At 42.2% G+C, this 22,248-nt stretch overlaps 1 protein-coding gene across 8 annotated transcripts in view; it reads left to right on the forward strand.

Moving 5' to 3' along the window:
* GRID2 (glutamate ionotropic receptor delta type subunit 2) overlaps window positions 1-22,248 on the forward strand; it is a 1,329,997-nt gene that overhangs the window by 902,313 nt on the left and 405,436 nt on the right. For all 8 annotated transcript variants that reach the window (XM_053253719.1, XM_053253720.1, XM_053253717.1 and 5 more), the window contains one exon: window positions 6,813-6,932. In XM_053253719.1, coding sequence (XP_053109694.1) covers window positions 6,813-6,932 — 120 coding nt within the window. The remainder of the gene's footprint in view (window positions 1-6,812; window positions 6,933-22,248) is intronic.

Consider the following 22,248-nt stretch of genomic DNA (forward strand, 5'->3'; position numbering starts at 1 on the left):
CCAACCCCCTGAGTGAAGTGACATGGGGCAGAACTTATCTATGGGCAATGTGGGAGGCACTCACCTTAAATTTCTCAGTCTCTGCTTCCATTTTGCTTGCCTTCTGCTCCCTCTGTTGTTCCCTGCTGCTCTTGCCTGTAGCCTGCTGCTGCTTTAAGTTGTGAGGGTGTGCAACAGCAGCACAGAATAAATGAAAAGCCACAGATATTTTAAAATATTAATATTAATAAGGCAGGAGCCAGTAAGCATGCTCACACGTGTTTTGCAAAGTGGGTGGTCTTAGGACTGCCCTGTAAACCAATCAGAGAGGGACTAGGCTGATTGACTCCCCAGGCAGCCATCACAGTGCCCAGAGGGTCTTTTTCTTTTAGCTACTCAGAAGAATCCAATAACCATTTTGGTTACAGAGCAGGTTGGCTGACTGGCTGGTCGTTGGTAAGTCTGAACTTTTGCTGGCTTCTTTGTGTTTGTTTGGTAGGGAGGAATGCAACCTCTGCTTTCTTTCCCTTGCTCTCTGATCTGATCCGATCTGCATGCAATGCATTATGGCCCATTTCACATTGGAAGGAACAGCAAACTAAGACTTTTCTAATGAGATTAAAAATTGGCATAAGAAGCCAGAAAGTTTTTTTTAAGGCATATGCATGGATTTCTGAGTCTAAACTGCTTTTCAAATAATTACAGAAGTGGATTTCCATGTGGGTGTCTTGCATGTAGAGAAGGAATGGATTCTGTTGGAAGGAAAATAATTTTTAAAATCCATTTGCCATGCAGAGAGCTATCCAGGCTTTTCTCTAGATTGTGGCCAGTACCTATAACATTTATATGTACAGTGGTGGTTATGGTTCACCTGTCAAGGATTAAGGAAATGATCTCTATTTTTAAAAAACCAACAACACACATTTGTTGCTTGCTAAGATGAACAACCAGGCTAAATGGTGGGCATCCAAAGTGAGCAGAGAGTGGCACCCAGTTGTACAGCAGGCAGGGAGAGGGTGTCCCAATGCATATTTGCTTCCCATGGTGTCCTCTAAGTTGCAGGAGATGGTTCATAGCTGCAGCAAACATCATTGAACAACCTGTGATTTTTCTATTATTCATGTATGCATTTTAAAAATAGGCAATCAGAGCCCTTGTAACTTCAGAATGCATTTGTTCTCCACTATTGTAGCTGGTCTCCGCTTTACCTGTGGCTTATATAGATGTATTTACTTTTACATGTATAGCCTGTGCTTCCTCCAAGAAGCCCAGAGTGGTGCACATGGTTACATTTATCCTCCCAACAGCACTATGAGGAAGGTTACGCTGAGAGATAAGTGAGATAAGTCCCAGAGTCAGTGAGTTTCATGGCTGAATGGGGATTTGAACTTGGATTCCCCAGTCTAGTCCAGCACACTAATCACTGTACCACTCCAGCTCAGAGTTATTTCTTCTTGTTGTTGTTCATTGATAATAGTATTCGTTTTTGACTCTGGTGATTTCAGAATGCATTTACTCTCACAGAAGCAGCTTTTGGAGCTGGTCTGTGCTTTGCTTGTGGCTTGTACAGTTCTTTTTCTCTGTGTGTGTGTGCTCGTGTTTGATCCTACCATGTTAGATACAAATCTAGACACTGCTTATGTGTCTGTGTTTGTATTCTGATCCCACTCATTCGCAACAGATCTGCACTTTGTCCGTGATAGCTAAGGCACACACCTAGTCCTGGTTCTACCTCCTCAACTGCCCACAATTGGCTTCACCTCTCACTACCTGTGGCTCCACCCATCACCTGCCCTGCCTAGTGCCCACCCCGCATCCCAGGAACCACCAGCTACCACTGGAAGTGACCATAGCCTTTTGCAAGTGACCAGCAAAAGACTACAACCCATTTAAATATCAGCCTAGAAAAATTTGCAAAAGTAATATCTGTCACAAAATACACACATTCAGAATTGTCAGAAACCGTAATGAATTAGACCAACTTCCACATTTCCCCTTCTAATCAGAGTCCATCCAGCTATTTCTTGCTTTTGGGGAGGGGGGGGGGACTTATTCCCATTACTCAAGCCTCTGACAATTTCCCCATTAGTCAGTAAAGACACTTCAAGAATATGGCGAATAGGGCAGTAATATGAAATAATGGTAGTGCTAGAAAATATCAATTTCCATTTGTAATCTATGTAAATTATTAAAGTAAGGCTGATAGCAACAATACAAGCGAAAGAAAAATGATGCCACCTTATTGCATATAGCTGCCTCCAAGGTCTTCCTAGTCACATTTGTTTAGGTTACTGACAAAAAGCAAGTTTTCATGTGCCCTGTTGAAAAGGGAGTTGCAGAGGCTGTTTTCTCTGCTGCCTCATGCATCATCCCTGGATCTGATGGCTGAATTCTGATTTCAGACTCTTTATTGTCAGTGATGGATAGTGATGATTTATGTAGCAGAAAAGGCAAAACTTGATTTTTCAGCTAGCTGATTAGGCTTTGGGTTAGAAAAATTGTGTTTGGGGTTGTATATGCAGCAAATTTTATATGGAAGACACTGATAGAGAATAAATACACACCACAGTCAAATTGTGTATGCACAGAGGCGTAACTAGGGAAAACGGCGCCCAGGGCAAGCACTGAAATTGCGCCCCCCTGCCGCGCGCCCCCCGCCGCCCCCCCAACATACATCTGACTGACAAACGTTTCAGAAAACTTTTATTTTAAAACTTAAAAAAATTACAAAGATTACCAAAAATTTCAAAATGCACTACATACTTAGGTTTTTCCTCACAACAACCCTGTGAAGTTGGCTTGTATCTCAAACATCAGAATTATGATGCAATGATGATGATTATGATTATGATGCCCCTTCCTCACGCCCTGGTTCTGTTCCTGACTTTCCCTTGTGAGTGACTGTATTTTAACAAAATGAAAACCAAGGACTCCAAAGTAATTCGAGGGACTAGGGTGATAGTGCTAAAGACTCCTTATTCTCCCGCTGTTAAAGAAAGACTCCCCTTTTCCAAAACCGCGCGCTATTTACACCAGAAAAGGTTTCAAATGGAGGGGGAAGCATTTATGCATTTATGCTTTGTTTTATGTTAGGATTTCAAAGTTAGAAAAACTATAAAAGGGCCATTTTAGAGAAGATATGCACTGCCTTAGTTGCAAATCCTGCTTTTTTGAGATTCCCTGCAATTGAATAAAGCGATAATATACACCTTTGCTATTTAAATTGGTTGGAGAGTATTTATGACAATAAAAAATGAAATGGCATTTCAGATGCAACAGTGGTTGCCTAAGACCACTCAGATTTAACTAATCTTCATCACATTGACAAAAAGAGCAATTAAAATTAAAATCCATGACTAAAACCAAACCACTTTGGGGTTGTTTTTAATGAAAGGTGGTATATAAATTTAACAATAAATGTTTAGAAGTATATACTTTCACCCCCTGCCCAAACTACAATTAATTCCAGCTTATTTTCAAAGGGCTTCAATTTTTATTTACAAATTGCTTGGCAGCACCAATGTTTAAGTAATTGCTAATTACTCCTAATGATAGTTTTACTTATTGTTAAATTTATATACTACCTTTCATTAAAACATTCTCTGTTCATCTGATTTTCAGTCTGGTTAATTAAATCGGTGGAGGTTTAGACTTTCCTGATGGGCTGAAACAGCTAATCCATTTTGATGATGACATATAATTAAATTAGCTTGCATTACATAGTGAAAAAGTCCAGGAAGGGAGAGATGGGGGGATGTGGAACCCAAGGCTCCACATCCCCCCATCTCCCCCTCCCTGAACCTTTTCAGTTAAAACGTGGTTAGATTATAGGGGAGGAAGGACTTGAATGAGCAAAAAGGGGAACTGGTTTGGGCGTTCAGGAAGTTGTTCAGAAGAGGGAGTTGTTCAGGAAGTTTGCTCTGGTGCGTGTCCTCCTCTAGATGCATGCGCGACTGGTGGCGGGGCGGTGGGGCACGCCGGGGAGTGAGAGTCAGAGACTTGGACTACGAAGACGCCGCGGCGCCCAGTGCTGGATGAGCAATGCCAATGGGGGGGGGGGCGCGCCGGGACCGGGGGAGGGGGACTGCTCTGCCAAAAAAAAAAAAATCAAAAAAATTTTTTTCCGGCAAATCGGTGGGGGCACTTTTTGGCGCCCTCTGCCAAGTGGTGCCCGGGGCACGTGCCCCCCCTGCCCCCCCATAGTTACACCTATGTGTATGCAGTCCCTATCTTGAACACCCCTACTTTTTAAAAGATGATGAGAGAAGGGGTTTTTTTTTAGAAGAGAAAGAACTTGGAAAGATAAACTATTCTAACCTAGCATTTATGTTCAGTACCTTATCCAAAGGTAGTACTGTGACATCCCCTTTTCTACTGCAGTGAAGGCGTTTTGAAATGTGACACATGAGATCTGATTCGAAAGCAATACAAGTGTGACAATTCTCTGGAAATCATCCCACTTCAGAATGCAGATGGGGATTACGTGTTTTAAGACTAACACATCAGGGTTCTAGACTAGCCTTCACAATGATGTATTAGTTGCCTACATATCTATCTATCTATCTATCTATCTATCTATCTATCTATCTATCTATCACATGGAACCCTGCTGGTTCAGGCCCAAGGCCCATCCAGTTCAGCATACTATTTCACACAGTGGCCCACCAGATGCCTCTGAGAAGCCCACAGGTAGGTAAGAGCTAAGGACATGCCCTCTCTCCTGCTGTTGCTCCCCTGCAACTAAGAGGCATCCTGCCTTTGAGGCTGGAGGTGGCCCTCTGACTAGCAGCCATTGATAGACCTCTCCTCCATGAAGTTATCCAAGCCCCTCTTAAAGCCATCCAGGTTGTTGGCTGTCACCACATCTTGTGGCAGAGAATTCAACAAATTGATTATGTGTTGTGTGAAAAAGTACTTCCGTTTGTTGGTCCTAGATTTCCCGGCAATCAATTTCATGGGATGACCCCTGGTTCTAGTGTTATGTGAGAGGGAGAAGAATTTCACGCTATCCACTTTCTCCACACCATACATGATTTTATAGACCTCTATCATGTCTACCCATAGTTGTCTTTTTCCTAAACTAAATAGCCCCAGGTGTTGTAGCCTTGCCTCATAAGAAAGGGGCTCTAGGCCCCTGATCATCTTGGTTGCCATCTTCTGCACCTTTTCAAATTCTACAATGTCCTTTTTTAGAGGTGGTGACCAGAATTGTATGCAGTACTCCACTTGTGGCTGCACCATAGTTTTGTATAAGGGCATTATAGTATTAGCTGTTTTATTTTCAATCCCCCTCCTAATGATCCCTAGCATGGAATTGGCCTTTTCCACAGCTACCACACATTGAGTCGACACTTTCAACGAGCTGTCCACCACAACCCCAAGATCCCTTTCCTGGTCAGTCACCAACAGCTCAGATCCCATCAGCGTATACTTGAAGTTGGGGTTTTTCATCCCAGTGTTTACCCCTGCTTACCCCTGCTTCTAGATCATTTATGAATAAATTAAAAAGCACAGGTCCCAGTACAGTATAACCTTCTGCATGCAAGCCTGCAGATGCTCTTCCCTGAGCAGGCCCATCCCTTAAGGGGACTATCTTACAGTACTCACATGTCTCCCATTCAAATGCAAGCCAGAGTGGATCCTGCTTAGCAAAAGGGACAATTCATGCTTGCTACCACAAGACAAGCTCATTTCCAAACAACCCTTGAACAACCAGTGGCTGTGATTACGTATTGTCTGATATTTAGGTGCGGACTATCTCTGATCTTTTACACATACAGGTGAAACTCAGAAAATTAGAATATCGTGCAAAAGTCCATTAATTTCAGTAATGCAAATTAAAAGGTGAAACTGATATATGAGACAGACGCATTACATGCAAAGCGAGATAAGTCAAGCCTTAATTTGTTATAATTGTGATGATCATGGCGTACAGCTCATGAAAATCCCAAATCCACAATCTCAGAAAATTAGAATATTACATGGAACCAAGAAGACAAGGATTGAAGAATAGAACAATATCGGACCTCTGAAAAGTATAAGCATGCATATGTATTCAGTACTTGGTTTGGGCCCCTTTTGCAGCAATTACTGCCTCAATGCGGCGTGGCATGGATGCTCTCAGCCTGTGGCACTGATGAGGTATTATGGAAGACCAGGATGCTTCATTAGCGGCCTTCAGCAATTCTGCATTGTTTGGTCTCATGTCTTTCATCCTTCTCTTGGCAATGCCCCATAGATTCTCTATGGGGTCAGGTCAGGCGAGTTTGCTGGCCAATCAAGCACAGTACACTGTATACTTTTCAGAGGTCCGATATTGTTCTTTTCTTCAATCCTTGTCTTCTTGGTTCCATGTAATATTCTAATTTTCTGAGATTGTGGATTTGGGGTTTTCATGAGCTGTACGCCATGATCATCACAATTATAACAAATTAAGGCTTGACTTATCTCGCTTTGCATGTAATGCGTCTGTCTCATATATCAGTTTCACCTTTTAATTTGCATTACTGAAATTAATGGACTTTTGCACGATATTCTAATTTTCCGAGTTTCACCTGTAAGTGCTAACTTTCCACAGGGTATTCTCATGGGCAGGGTATACTTGTGGGTGGGGTGTATGGGCAAAAATATGGTAATATTTTCTGTTTGTTTGTGTGAACAAGGATTCAGTCACTAATATATTATTCCAAGCTTCCATGACTTCAAATTTACATAAAGCAGGTGGGAAATTTACAATAATTGTACTTCATAAAGGAAGTGATAATCTAGATTTTGCAGACATGAGTGTATAGCTCCATATGAATCTTATCTCTTTTCTGTTTTCATGCACTCAGGGTGGAGTGAATGGCTTGACAGGAGAACTGGTGTTTGCAGAGAATGGAGGGAATCCCAATGTCCTCTTTGAAATCCTAGGTACCAACTATGGAGAAGAACTTAGCAGAGGTATCCGCAAGGTGAGGCTATAGTTTCTGCATCTTACACATTTTGAAATGTTTCTTATTTCTGAGAGAGGAATGTGTTTGCAAAGAAATGACACTGAAGAGTCCCTTTAATTTGAATAGAGGTTTAAAATGTATAAAAGGTCCTGTTATATGAATGTTACTTTTAGGGGCCTAGTGTTTGGCTAGAAAATCTATCTGATGTTTGCGCTGAATTTCATCTAAACTTGAAAAATGAGGTGCATTTGAAGGTTTATGCTTGGAGTGGAACATCCAAGGAATTGTAAGGGAAGCACATAGAGTTTTGATATGTTTATCAAATTTATTATGGAGTTTCAGCTAAAGATGCCAAGGATGTTCTCCAGGCTTGGGATCAGAGATGAATGGCGGGTGGGGGGGGGAGCTTGAAAAAGCCCTCTTCAGATGAGCTGTTGAAGTCAGTAAAGTTGTGCTGACAACTTTAGTTGGAGGCCTACAACAGCTGGAGGTCCACAGTTTGATACCCATGCCTAAACAACAACAACAACTACAACTATTTATATATCGCTTTTCAACAAAAGTTTCCAAAGTGATTTACATAGAGAAATAATAAATAAATAAAATGGATCCCTATCCCCAAAGGGCTCACAGTCTAAAAAGAAACATAAGATAGACACCAGCAACAGTCACTGGAGGTACTATGCTGGGGGTGGATAGGACCAGTTACTCTCCCCCTATTCAATAAAGAGAACTTTATTAGGTCTGGTAGCAGAACTTATAGGTCTGGTGTCAAAACTGGGAGCAGCAGTAGTAGTTTGTTGGGAGGAGGAAGTTTTTATTCATTTCTCCTCCTGTTACCCTCCACTACTTGCAAAAATAGAAAGCAGCAGAGTATGAGGGACTGAAGGAGGGATTTATCCTTCTTCTTTTCATCCCTTTGTCATCCTCATCAGCAAACATGAGAGATGATATGCTGGCCTTTGGGACTTGGAGTCTTCCCAGAGGTATTCCAAAGGCTCATAAAATGATCTAAGTTCCAACCAATTGGAGGGAGAGTTATGAACTCAGATGATGTCTGAGTTAATCGAGGGCAAAATAGAGCACATCTGCCCAGCTCTAGTTCTGCATGTCCCTATGTAGAGAACGGTAATTGGTTGGTAGCTGCTCTCAAGAGTGAGGTGAAGGTTGCCATTCTATAACAGCAAGAAGTGCTTTTTCAAAGGAGTGCATTTTGCATTGAAGTGTGTGCAGAGTATCAGTCGTAAGCTGCAGGAGATGCTTGGATTTTTAGTCCTGAACAATCAAACAGAAAATCCTCTGCAAAAAAATTATATATTGCCGTATATGTCTCCCATTTTCTTATAAATAAATGATAGTGTTTCTAGAAGTAACAACAATAGGAGAGCTCTGAAGTTAAAAAGACACATAGAATGGACATTAGATGAATGATTCACAAAAGGCTGTAATTTATGCTTTTTTCTCTCCAGATGAATTGCAGCAGTCTTGAGAGAAATGACTTATCCTAGCTCTTGATTTTTCAGGTTTTTCTATTACACCACAAACGACAAACAAAAAAAGTACCTTATGGTTAGTTAAGATGATATGAAAGATTATAGAGGGAAATCTCCCGTGGAGATGATATTAGTGTTTTGTTCTTTATCAGCTCTTTTGTCAGAGTGATCCAAGGTAGTACAGAAGGTCTAGACACACATTACCTCCTAGGTCAAAGCAAGTCTGATTACATGCTTTTTGCAGCTGTCCCCATCCACCAAGCCAGAGCTAGTAATAGCCTACCTGGAAAATATTATTATAAGCAGTGGGATTTCTTGGCATGATGCACAGGGCAACAGTATCATCTCTCATTCAAGTGGGGTCGCTACGTCTTTTATTTTTGGAATATATAGAACTAGGAATATAGCCTGGGGTGATGTGAAGTCAATATAACTCAGCTGTTCATCATTAATGTACCTCCATGCCCTGGCAAAATGAATTCTGAAAGAGAAATAAATAGAGGTCCTCACAGCCTTTCAAGACTCAGTTCCTGTTGCTTCTCTGTAGGTCCAGTAACTACTGTTTGAAATCAGTCTGGTTATATCTTGTGACATCCTTTGTTGTTGTTGTCGGTGCTTCATAGAGATAGTGCTTGTGACTTGGCGGTTTTCAAGCTCTGCCTCCTTTCACCGCATCAAGAGAGGGCAATCAGGATGTCATATGTGTTTGTTGCTGTCTGTCCTCCTCTGTATCCATGCTGGGAGAGCGGTCTGAAATGAACCCCTTTGGATATGTGGGTTGGCCTCAGAGGTGACCAAAAGGGTTACTTCACCCTTATGGGACTTGCCCTGTGTTCACTGCCTGACCTCTCCTTGGAGGACACAGGCTCTCTGCACCAGCCGGCTTCATCATTGGCTTTACCCATTCTACCCAGGGTAAGCATCTACCTCTTCCTGCCCATGCCTTTCCCTTTCCTTCCACTCATGCCTTTATTAGTACACCTTAATGGCAGGGGCTCTTTTCCTCCCCCTGGTCCACATCCCCTGTGTCCTGTTCAGTTTGTACCCTCTCCTGCCATCTGCACCCTGTCCCTGGGGCCGGCTTCAACACCTTCCTCCGATGTTGCCAGCACTCTCACATCATCAGACAGCACCAGCAATATGGCATTCAGCCTGCTCCTTGGCTTGCCAACAGCTGCTGGATCAGCCACAGCTTGACTGGGAGCTACCCCCGCTGCTTGCTCCGCTGCTTGGTGTCTCCTGCCTGACTCTCCACCCACCCACCAACCCTCGCAGGTAAAAGGGTCTGGGGTGGGAGTTGGTCTCCACAGTTGCGTAAGAAGCCTCATATCAAATATCACTTGTCTGCTGCTTTGGGCGTTCAACAACAGTGGTGAGACAGGAAGCATGAGGGATTTATACTTTCTGTCTATGGATTTTGTAGTTACATGTGAAAATGAGAGATGCATGTTATCTTGATGGAGGAACAGAACACATATCTCATCAGAACAGATATTTGTCTCCTCTTTGCAGGTCAGAGTATGAAGTTAAACATTAGAGTATGATGCTAAAGGCAATCGTTGATAAGCTTGCATTTTTGAACTGGACCCCTGGAAAATGTGAACGTTTGTATTTAAAAACGTAAAAATCACCTTTATTAGATTTAACCTCATGACTTTGAGTATAGCTGTCAGAGCAACAATATTGTTTAGTCAGTCCTTTGAGGTTCTTAATCAAATTTCATCCATTTTCATTTTTGAGGAGCATATTTATTGCTTACATGTTTGATTCACAAGCACACATATATATAGAATTTGTCCGTGATATTAGAAAAAATTAGATATACCAATAAAGCATCACTGCACTAATTCCTAAGTTAAACCCAAAGATAAATATATGGATAGATACAGGTGTGTGTGTGTGTAGTGTGTTAGAGAACTTTAATGTAGTACTTTAAATAGTTTTAAAATAATTTATTTATTATTTATTTATTCGATTTCTATACCATCCTTTCAAAAATGGCTCAGGGCTATTTACACAGAGAAATAATAAATAAATAAGATGGATCCCTGTCCCCAAAGGGCTCACAATCTAGAAAGAAACACAAGATAGACACCAGCAACAGTAACTGGAGGTACTGTGCTGGGGTGGATAGGGCCAGTTACTCTCCCCCTGCTAAATAAAGAGAATCACCACGTTAAAAGGTGCCTCTTCTTTGCCATGTTAGCAGGGGTTGTATAATGTGATGAGTGGGTTCCATGTTCTGCCCCCTGTGTAAGCATACAAGATGGAATGATGCAACAATAGAAAAGATGCAGGTTCCTTCACTTTTATTTGCACAGCAGATGGGGCCAGTTGGATGCGTCTGTCAGAATGACCCAATGTGTAGTTCCTTCCAAAGGATAAATACATTGGCCATAGACAGACTAGTGAAGCACCGGTGTAGCAATATTGCATGCTACATACAGGTGGGAGGAGATTTGACAAAAATTGCCCTCTCTTCCAGGACCAGTGCTGTGTTAGCAGCACAAGCCCTGTGTTAGTTTGGATGCCACGACTAAGAACATGAGTATATCACTTGTGTTTGTTTATTAACAGTATTAACTATGATTCTTGGAAGCTAATTACTTAGACTGAATGGGAGAGATGACTTTGGTTGTCTTCCCCCAAATTGCGCCCAGTCTTGAAACGTTGCCCACACATGCTGGGATTGCAACCTGGTATCAGAAAAAGACATGATCATGTTTACATCCTATTGTTCCCAAGACTTTCAGTGTGTCATGTGGGAGCTGTGAATCCTACCACCCTCTGCTATCATCCTAACCAGGCTTCCCACAGGTAGCAGATGGCTTCTACACAATAGGCTGCCTATGGCAGGTACTTGGAATGTGCAATGCCAGCCATTGCCAGTTCATGGACCAGCCCGTGCCAAATGGCTTTGGGGTGTTTCAATATGATCTGCAGAAGGGTTCTGACTTAGAATAGAATAGTGAGAGCTTATATGGTTGTGAATATTTAAATGGAAAATGTCATCATGTTTTGACATCTGTTGGTTGGCATTTGACATTTGTTGGTATGTATTTTTTGACATTTACTTTCTGGACTGGTGTGTCCCCCCTACCCACACCCCGCACTACTGAAATGCAAACTATTATTCCTTTTAATAACAAGCCTAACAAGCCCACAAACAAAGACACAACAACAAAGCGGGTGACCCTCAGGAGTAACCTTTCTGTATACTAGTGGAGCAGGAAATAAAACAAGGGGAAAGGGAGAAAAACAAATGTTCCAGGAGGAAAAGACATTTCAGCTTCCCTCCTCTTGCAAAATAGATGCAACATTGATCCAAGCTGTACATTTCAATACGCCACTGTTCTTTCTTCATGAACTGACTGTTTTGTTTACGGGTAAAACACTCATCATCACGAGCAGAGTGGAACGAGGACCTGCAGATTGCAAGGATGCCTGAGGATTGGAACACCTGCAGGATTCCTGCTAGTGAGAGAGTAACGTCTCTCTGTGAATGTGAAGAGCAGATTTTGCCCTCCTTGCAAGCTGTAATGCTTCACTTCTTTGCACAGGAATGGTATGGTGACCTTTCACTTAGTTGAGAGGTGCACCACTGAGATGTGGACTAAATAAACATGCTCCCTGCTCATAGTGATACCAAACACTTCTCAGCATAAACTCATCCTATGTTTTTTCTTGATCAAAAAAGAGTGTGATGGGATTCTGGGAACTGGATTTTGTGTACTCTTGTGCGCGTGTGTGCACATATAGTGAGGCTGTTCTCACCAGCACCCAAGCCCCGGCTTGGGGAGTCAATCCTGGTGAGAACTGCTGGGATCAACACAGATCTGGGCGCTGCCACTCCACCAAACCCAGCTCCATAGCCCAGCTGTTAGCCAGGGTTAAGAGTGTGCAGACGTGTTCTGCAATTGTGTGACCACTTGATCTGGTCACAGAGATGGGTGCCTATGCATCTTATGGTGGAATTCCCCCAAAGCACCGCACTCATCACATGGTGCATTGTGAGATTCCCAGAGGCTGGGATGAATTGTCCTGACCTCCGGAAGGCCATGCGGCTCCCCGGGCAGCCACTTGTGTGCGCAGCCGAACCATGCAGTCAGGAGGTGGTGGGAAGGGCATAGAGATCATCGGGGGGAATCATCTGCCCTGCCTCTGGTCATGTGAATACCCTTAGCGTCCTTTTGTCTGTCTGTCTGCCATAGAAAATTTTGATAGCACTTTTCAATTTACAGTGTGTTATGACCCTGAAAGTGGAAACACACACACACACACACACACACACACACACACACGTTGGGGGACAAGGCAGACATTCCAGGGGAAGCTTGTAACATGGAGCCTGGGCAACTCGATGGCAATGGGCCCCCACAATAGGAGAATCGGAGCCAGCATCCCCACCACCACCCAATGATACAGTCTGCCTTCATTCTCTGCGCAAAGAGTCCCTTTAGGACTGCATCCCCCAGGACTGCAAGTAGAGGTCCCCCAGGACTGCAGGAGAAAGCACTTAGAAAATTGGTCCTGGCCTCTTTAAACAACAGTTTTCCCTAATGAAGGGGTGAGAGATGTCTACTCTACCTGGACAGCAGCTATAGAAACCAGCCGTTAACTCCAAGCAATGTCTACTCCACCAACGTTACCTCCATTGGAGCAACGTCCATCTCATGTTGTTGTGCCCAGCTCTCTTGATCTCCTGCTTGGAGCCATCTGGGGTCCTGACTCCTGACCCCTTTTCCTTTGGAACTGACCAAGATCTGTGTCCCTCCCATATCCCCACCACAGTGGAGGCCCTGGTTCAGCCTGGAACAGAACACAGAGTACTTACCATTTGTCATATATATCCTTGTAATAGCTTTGTGAGACACAATGTCTTGCTTAAAGCCACCTTTGAAGTGTTGTAGTTCAGCAGGGATTTTACGCTGCATTTCCCACATCCAGCTCCAACAGCCTAGGTGTTGTAATACACAAGGTCACGCTGCTAGTCCCGTCACAAGCTGACTCTTGATCTTCCAGGCTGATGTAGTCAAGAGATATTAGAGACAGACTAAGTCTGGGCCATGAGTGAATTTATCGGAGTTGGTTCATATTTTGCAAAACCATATTTGTACTGAATGATGTCCAGAGCTGGACTGGGCAGTATAAAGTCCAGGAGCGCTTGTTAATCAGAATCAGGTCCAGTTAAGAGGAAAGGGGCCTGGGAAATATCATGCTCCAAATAAAGAGCCTTATGGGCACAGTTTGGATGCTCCTTGTATGAACTACCGAGTAGCCTCAGCATGCCAGTTTAATTCTTTCTTTTATGAGGGCTGTTTGGAGGCTGATGTCAGCAATAGTAGGGGACGTCTAATAATTGCAACTGTGCCTTCAGTCCAGAAGAAGCAGGGCAGGTTTGAAAGGCCACACTTATCACACTCAGTGTGTAGCATGTTTGAGGGGTTTTTTTTGTCCAATTTCCTTTAATTCCATAGTTTGCATTTGGAAGGAGTTCCAGTGTTAGACTAAATCTCAAACACAGGACCCACAACTATTGGATTGTAAATCAGATCCAATTTGACACAACTACTATATATTTTGGAGAGTTTGTTTGTGCAAAATGAAGTCATACTTCCCAGGGACCTACAGATACCAAATTTTGCATACGCAATCCTGCTGCTTAAATTAGCTGAATGAACTGCTTTTTATACCAGAGTATGCTCAGTGAAATTTTTTTTTTTAATTGTAGTTTTTTTAAGCAATTCTGAATATCATACTTCCTGATTACCTACAGATACCAAATTTTGCATGAACAATCCTGCTACTTGCTGAATACACTACTTTCTATACCAGAATTTGCTCAGGTTTCCTTTTTTTCCTCTTTTCTGTATTTTAAAGAAGAAATTCTGAATATAGTTATCATATTTTAACTTTTATTGTTCTCAACAGGTTTTTTTTTAACACTCAATAGAGATCAATAATTCCAAAATGACATCATGCCCAAGAAAAGCAGAAGATCTTTTTCAGATTCAAATTTACTATGATGGTCATTATTCAATAAAATGTATAATGTTATAATGTAAAGTCAAAATCCTACAAATTTCAAACTGTTCTTTTACTTCCTTTTTTCAAGCTCATTAATAAAAAAATATATTGCATATATTTAGTTTCTTGAACTTCCCTATAAGTGTAATCTACACAAAGTTACTTTGCCCAGTCAACAGTGCGTCTCACCTACTGATAGAAGCTATTTGCATGACCATTGCCCAGCAAAACCAGTCATGCATGTTTTCACTTACTATCTTTTCTTTTTAAAATTAATATGCCCTTTTTCAAGATGTCTCCAAGGTATCTTACAAGGTAGGAAAAAAATTAAACTACAATAATAAAATCAATCATATCAGCCAGTCAAGAAGCATCCTTCTAAGGGGCAATCTTAAAGGCCAAATGAAAAGGTTTTACAGTCCTTCCAGAAGGCAAGCAGAGAGGAATAATTCTTCAGCTCCAAGTGGAGTTTGTTCCATAGTCTAGGGCAGGGATTCTCAACGTTGGGTCTCTAGATGTTTTTGGACTTCTGCTTCTAAAAATCCCAACTAAAGGCCACTGGGGTTATGGATTATGGGAGCTGAAGTCCAATAACATCTGGGGACCCAACGCTGAGAATCCCTGGTCGAGGTCCTCAGCTATTTCTTTTAGTGGCAGATGTTTGGATAGATAGATGTTTGCATGGATAGATGGTAACTGAAACAAAGCTTCCTTGATGCATGAAGATGGTAAGAGGACTGATGTAGGAAGAAACAATAGGCTTGTTCACCTGACCATTATGAGGTAGGTCGGAGCCCAGCCTAGATGTTACGGTGCATGCAACACACAAGCATTACCTCAGTTTGGCTCCACAAACCCAGCAAACACATGATCATGGCTGCCAAGGGCTCGGCAGCTGATATGCAATGGCAATACCTGCCCCTCCATGGAAGGGTGCACATGCCTTCCCAGCATGCTTTGCACTGCCAGCAGACTGGAAAAGCTTCATGCCATCAGTGGCTGCCCTGCCATTGGCCACGAAGGAGCAGGAGGTTGTCACAGCTTTCCAAAGCTTCTCCAACTTTGGAATCATAAAGTGTGCTTTGCAGGCTAGTGTATCCACTGATGGCAATGGCTGTATGCACAACTCTCAATAGTTTCTGTATGTGAGAGGGAATGCTGAGTGGAAGAGTTGCAAGGGTTCCCACAACTAGAGAAGCAAGGTAGGAGAGCTCTCCTCTCATATACCTTCAATTAAAAGCTGGGTAGCCCTGCCAGGAACAACCTAGCCTAGAGGGAAATGCATGAGTGCTGATGATCATGGAAATCAGGGTAGCCCACCTCCTGCCCTGATTTTTGTGGTTGTGTGAACCAGCCCAATCTCTAAGATATGTGACTCTGATTGTGAAAAGCTTAATAGGTAAAAACCAGCACCTTGAATTGGGTCCAGAAAAACACAGCCAGTATAGCTGATGAAGCAAGGGATCCTTGAATCTCCCATTAACCTTTATTCTCCTTCTAGTGCCATTAGTGCTTACAATTAGTTCAGATGTTCTGCTCGAAGCTAGTGGAGAAGTGACCGATCCGTGTTTTTGACCGCAAACATCTCCTTGCAGGTCCTTGAGGAATTTCATGCTTTTGAGGCCTAAGATTACTACTGTTATTTGACCTTGTCTGGCAGTGATTAAAAGGTTTTTTCTGTTGTTATTATTCATTGTGTAAAGACTTTTGGATCAGGGATTACACTGTGCATGAAGTAAAGTGGCTTTGAGATTATTATGCTCCTCACTGATTGAGGGCACTTCATTAACTCCTGTTACAGTGCTTTAGCACTGTAATTGATTGGTAGTCAATTCTGCTACTGTAGGAATGCAAGAGGGATTTCAAAAACCTTTTCGGAGCACACAATAAATGGCTATCAAGAAGGGGAAATGGTGGTGCCGTAGACTGTTTGAACAGAATGAAAGTGGGGGTGATAAAACAAGAGAGACATTATAGCTATTTTTGGAGACATATGGTGCCCAGCTGGTGCAGTGCAGACCAGTCTTCCAGCACAATAACTTCACTGTGGAGCTTGGACAAAGCAGATTTTAAAAACATATCTTCCTATGTATCTTATTGACAAGAGGGCTTTACTTTTGCATATACAGCCTCCATGCTAACGTGTGGACATTCTTTCTTCGGGGATGGATCTGGAAATATGTATGATGGGTTTATCTGTTGTAAAAATAATGTAGATGTTGGAAATAATATTCATATTGGTGTTTGTGGAGTTTCTAATGAATCCATTCCTTGACCCACCAGGCCAGCTCTTGAACAATGTTTTAGACTAGTTATAGCTTAGTCCCAATAGTGGCCAGTGTGGACACCAATTAGAAGGATCTTACCTCTGCTCCGAGCTTCAGTGCCCCACCTAGCACTTCCTGCAGCAGGGGATCAGCGTTGCCACTCACCTGTCTTCTGGGGAGCTGATGCCCACCGGTGGCCAGGTGAGTGGCGGAGCTGACCCCCCCCACCCCCACCCCACACGTGTGGGGCAGCATGCTGCAGCTCAGAGCAGCTTGTAGGTGTGGCCGGAGCGGAGGTAAGCACCTTCTAATTCATGCTTAAAGGTCGCTCTCACTGCCCTCCCGTAGGTGCCTGCACCAGCTGCAATTTCTTAGTCCCGTCCTAGACTGGGGCTGGGGCAGATAGAGAACAAGCAGGGGAACAGGAAAACAGTATGTGTTGCCTTGCTGTGCTGAAGACTTTCTTCATTCAATTCTTAATGCTGTTATTTGTACTTCACTGCCTGATCTATGTATTTTGCAGTCTCTTCATTCTCTGGATTCTACAGTGCCTATTTGTTCAGTCATGCAGTTTGGAATGGAATGCCTAGTATACCTGAAGCTTAACACAGGACTGGTCACATTGCAAAAACCTAATTTAGATAGAAACCCACTTGTAATATTTCAGGCTATGAGTTGCAACCACAAAATTTTCCTTTGGAGAGTAATGCAAAAGAACAGTCAAATACATAAGGACTGCCTTATGTAATAATAAAGATGAGACCTTTTTTGGGGGGGGTAATAATAAACATGAGACTTTCAATCCATTTGTCCTATAGGACTTCTGTGCTGCTGTGTGAAATAATAGCTCTGTGGCCCAGTGATTTTGCAGCATCTTTGACCTGTCAGTAGTGGAGCAGATACAATACATTTTGAAAAGGACTGCAGAGTATTGAAATTTCAACATCTGGTTTTGTGGTATGTGGCCTCTGGCTGTAAGGCCTGATAAATCTGTTGCTTATTTCCCAGCTTGAATAGCCCAAACCTGCTTGCCAAGTCAGAAATGCACAGTGCTTGGCACACCATTGGCCAGGTTGGATGATCTAGTCCATATGAATGGAGGGGAATGAGAGAGGGCCTGTTGCTCCTTTCTACCAGTGCATGTTTGGGTGGCCAAGCAGAGCGATAACATTCAAATATGCTGCATGTACATTGGATCTTATACGAACCTGCTGTATTCAAATACTACAGCCCTACATGAACATCTGGGGATACTGGAGTTGGTGAAAACAGATGCATTCTCTGCTCCTCATGACATTTCCTGAGCCAATTTTGAGAAGGGCAGTATAGAAATCCAATAAATAAATAATGAAATGAATGAATGAATAAATAAATTAAAATGTTGGAGTGAGGTATTATCTGTTCCAGCCCACTGGGTTTTGTGTGATACCCACTCATTGATTGACTATTCATTCTGATGATTTATTTATTCCAGAGAGGATTATTGTCCATATGTATTGGGAATTTTCTATTCCTAGAGGTAAGATATTGTACCTAGAGATGTGCACAAATTGGATTTTGCTATTTGATTCGAGCTTGAATCAAATCGCATATTCCTTGAATCACATGCATCCATTTGAGTGATTTGAATGCCATTTTTTTTCTGGGGAGAGATGGTCTACCAATTGGGGTAACTGGGTAGACCAGCACTTCGCCCTGGACTAAACATATTCGCCCACCTCAGAGGACTATCTTCGGATAGACCAGTCCTCCGAGGTGGGCTGATGCACTAAGTCTGGGGTGGAGGGTTTATCTACCCACCGATCCCAATTGGTAGACCAGCTCTCCCCAGGAAAAATGATGCTTGAATCACTCAAATTGATTTTAGTCGACTCAGGGTAGATTCGATTTGAACTCGCATCAAGCTCTTTGTTCTTAGGGTGATTCAATTTGAGTTTGAATGACTCAAATCACCATGATTTGAGCTTGAATTGAATTGAATTAATTTGCACATCTCTAACTTGACCTTCCCTAGCTTATGGGAGGACTGCTGTATTTACTATAACCAAGAATTAAAGAGTTGGTGGAACATATACTGAGTCATTTATGAGGGCGTTGATGTCAAGTGACTCAACTGAGTTTTCCTAAGATTTTTTTTTTTTTTAAAAAAATTAGGAATGAATAAAGAAGAATATACTGGTGGGAAACTCCTCAACTGTAGTTGCCAGAACCTTTGAGAGAATTCATTGAGTGGTATGGGAATGAAATCAAGGCAAGGAAAAGAAGCCAGTATTTCATATTCATTACAGTATTTTAAATATGAGAGGAAGTATGAGATTGATTTTAATTTGACAGCAAAATTGTGTTTGGGGATCAGAATGACACTAGATGATCTGGAGGATGTTATGCTAGTGAACTTGATGGTAATGTTTTCTTGTAGTGTTTGCTGATATGTGTATCATGCCTGTGCAGAAAATAAGCTCTAAAGTGCAAAAAATGAAAATCATAACAATGAAATCCTGTGCATGTTTACTCAGAAGTAGTTATAAGGAAAGGGGGACATGTTAAGCCTCCTCAGCCGCTTCTGCGCCTCAGTTGCACGCTCATTAAATTGCATCTGCATGCAATGTGTAGCTTGGCTGTTAGGGAACCATTTTAAAAGCACTGGACAAACAGAGGAACATAGGAAGCTGCCATATACTGAGTCAGACCATAGGTCCATCTAGCTCAGTAATGTCACAGACTGGTGGGGGTTTCTCCAGGTTGCAGGTAGGAATCTCTCTCAGCCCTATCTTGGAGATGCCAGGGAGGGAACTTGGAACCTAAATGCTCTCCCCAGAGTGGCTCCATCCCATAAGGGGGATATCTTATAGTGCTCACACATCTAGTCTCCCTTTCGTATTTAACCAGGGTGGAACCTGCTTAGCTAAGGGGACAAGTCATGCCTGGTACCACAAGACCAGAGATGGTAGATTCATATTGCTGTGGCTATGTCAAAGTCTCCTGTGATCACTTGGCCAGTATCAGATGTGCATCTGTTACTGATTGCCGTCATTTGACTCAGCCACAATCTCCCCACTCAAAAGGCTAGGTGCAAGCACAGTGGACGTGAACAAAACAAACTAGATATTCAGTGTTCACGTGAACAGATGACATTGAATGCTGTCTTAATTTAAGTGGTTTAATAAACCGACCACCTTAGTCAGCCTGATTCTTATGGTATGTACTACTACTTCTCCTAACACAGCTGGGTTCATACAGCTGGTGATCACACTTCTATGTTGTTTACAAAGACATTCTCTTCAAGAGACAGCCTACTTCCCATCATCTCCCGTCCTGAAACCAAAGACTTACTGGATATAATTTTGAAAAACCCAATACTGACAAAACAGATAAAATAGGGCATATATGTGCAAACAGTGTTTAGTTAGTCTTTGGGGAAGCAATTAGTTGCTCCTTTCTCTTTTAGGTCAATGAGGGTAGCCAAGTCATTAGATGAGCAAACCACATTGCTAGTTCATGGCTTGGCACTGGTGCTATGGGCATAAAAAGGTTGAAATGAACCATTAGACACATCCTTTTCTGACTGCAAGGCAATAGAATTCCTCCAGATATCATTATACTAAATCCATTAACCTGTATGCTAACTAGTCTGTAGTTTTTAGAAGAATACCAGCCTTGATCCAAAGGCTGCAAGTGATGGAAAATCAACTTCTACAAATATTTATATACCACTTCCCAAAGCAGTTTACATAGATAAATAAAAATAAATAAATAACAATGGCTCCCTGTCCCCAAAGGACTCACAATCTAAAATGAAACAAGATAGACACCAGCAACAGCCACTTTGCTGTGTTGGGGGTGGATAGGACCAGTTACTCTCCTCCTGCTAAATAGAGAGAATCACTACTTTTTAAAAAAGTGCTTCTTTGCTCAGTTAGGAATCTACTACTATTTTTGCTAATACTTTCCCGTTTCATCTGTTAACTCTGTTTTTGATAATATATTGATAATATGTTGCAGGGGTTGGGGGTTTTTTTAACCATCAATTTTTCTGGATGGCTTACTTCTTTTGATGTCTCACTGCTTCAGAACATGGAATATTAAGGTTTTTCACATGATCATCTGGAAGTGTTTTGGGGAGAGGAAAAAACCTACCCTGATTTTCACAGAGAATCAGAGAATCCATTTGGCTCTGTGAATACACTCAACAGTCAGTCACATGAAAAATAGGAATATCCTTCCAATCCTGGGAGAACCTCCGCCGCATGCATTGTGTGGCTAGGAAGTAGGAAACCTCATGATGTCATCAGCCATGCTCTCATTGGCCACAAGGGGGCAGGAGGTGGGCCCAGACCTATTCAAGTCATATCTAGCTGTGTGGACCATAGTGTGTACAGTGCAGAGTGGTGCATTCACAGATAGCAGCCCCTTTAGCCACACCTCTCTCTCACAACATGACAGTCAGCTGCCAGAAACTGCTGTGAAAGGGAAGCACTGCGACACACAGGCAAACACCGAGGTTGTGCAGCTCCTCTTCATCTTACCTCAGTAAAAACTCAGTTACAGGATCTGGGCTACCCACATTTGAGTGGGTTGAGTTGGAAGGCTTCTCATGGGTTCTCATGGGCGTTACTAGCTGGGTTTGCTCGTAATGGTTGCCTGCCTCCTACCCTCCAAATCTTGATTGTGTGAACGGGCTCACTGTCTATAATGCAAGAGTAGTCTCAGGAAAAACGTATTTTTGGCAGGTGCTGCTCTACACACCCAAAGAAAGATGTGACCATAAACTGTAGACATCCTGTTAAATATCCAGAAGGGTTTATTTCCCAAATGTTCTTTAAATATAGTGAAAAAGGTAAATGAGCAAAATAAGAAATACAGCATAACTTTGCATATATTCATTTGTCTGTAACAGTTCACAAGAAGGACTTCTACAATTTACATCAGAATTGGAAGATTAAAAAAAGCATTCTAACAAAATCTCTTGATTTAACACGTAATGTTACCAGTGTTGAGAGATAATTACAGCTGTAAACAAGGTGAAATGCCAGAAAAAATTACAATTTTAATGTAGCTGATCTTTAGAGCAATTTCAGTACTTGATTACAGAATATATACTGTATATAGAGCTTAAACACCCTGATCTAATGTGTGTACCTTTGACATATTCAGAGTTGAAAGGAGTGAGCCCCTACTGGGAGAAAAATGACTAGATTCAGTGGAGGACAGGGCTCATGTACCTTCAACAGCTATGTGGAAGAAATGGTAGAGGATTGTATCCCTCCTGCATAGATTGGGGGGTGGGAGTGGACGAAGAGCCTCATTTTGATGCTCAAAAAAATAAAAATAAAAGTATAACACACCCAATACATCTTTCTCAGGGGAAAATATATTTTGTTTGCCCTTCTGTGTTCCAATGACAACTCCTACAACAGTTCCTTTACGGAATTCATATCAAAACCTACAAATGTATCTGGTCACCTAACTGGGAGATTTGATTGATTGATTAAGTGCCATCAAGTCAGTGTCGACGCTCAGCGACCACATAGATAGATTCTCTCCAGG

Source organism: Hemicordylus capensis, chromosome 5 (assembly GCF_027244095.1).
Source record: "Hemicordylus capensis ecotype Gifberg chromosome 5, rHemCap1.1.pri, whole genome shotgun sequence".
Taxonomy (NCBI): Eukaryota; Metazoa; Chordata; class Lepidosauria; order Squamata; family Cordylidae; genus Hemicordylus; species Hemicordylus capensis.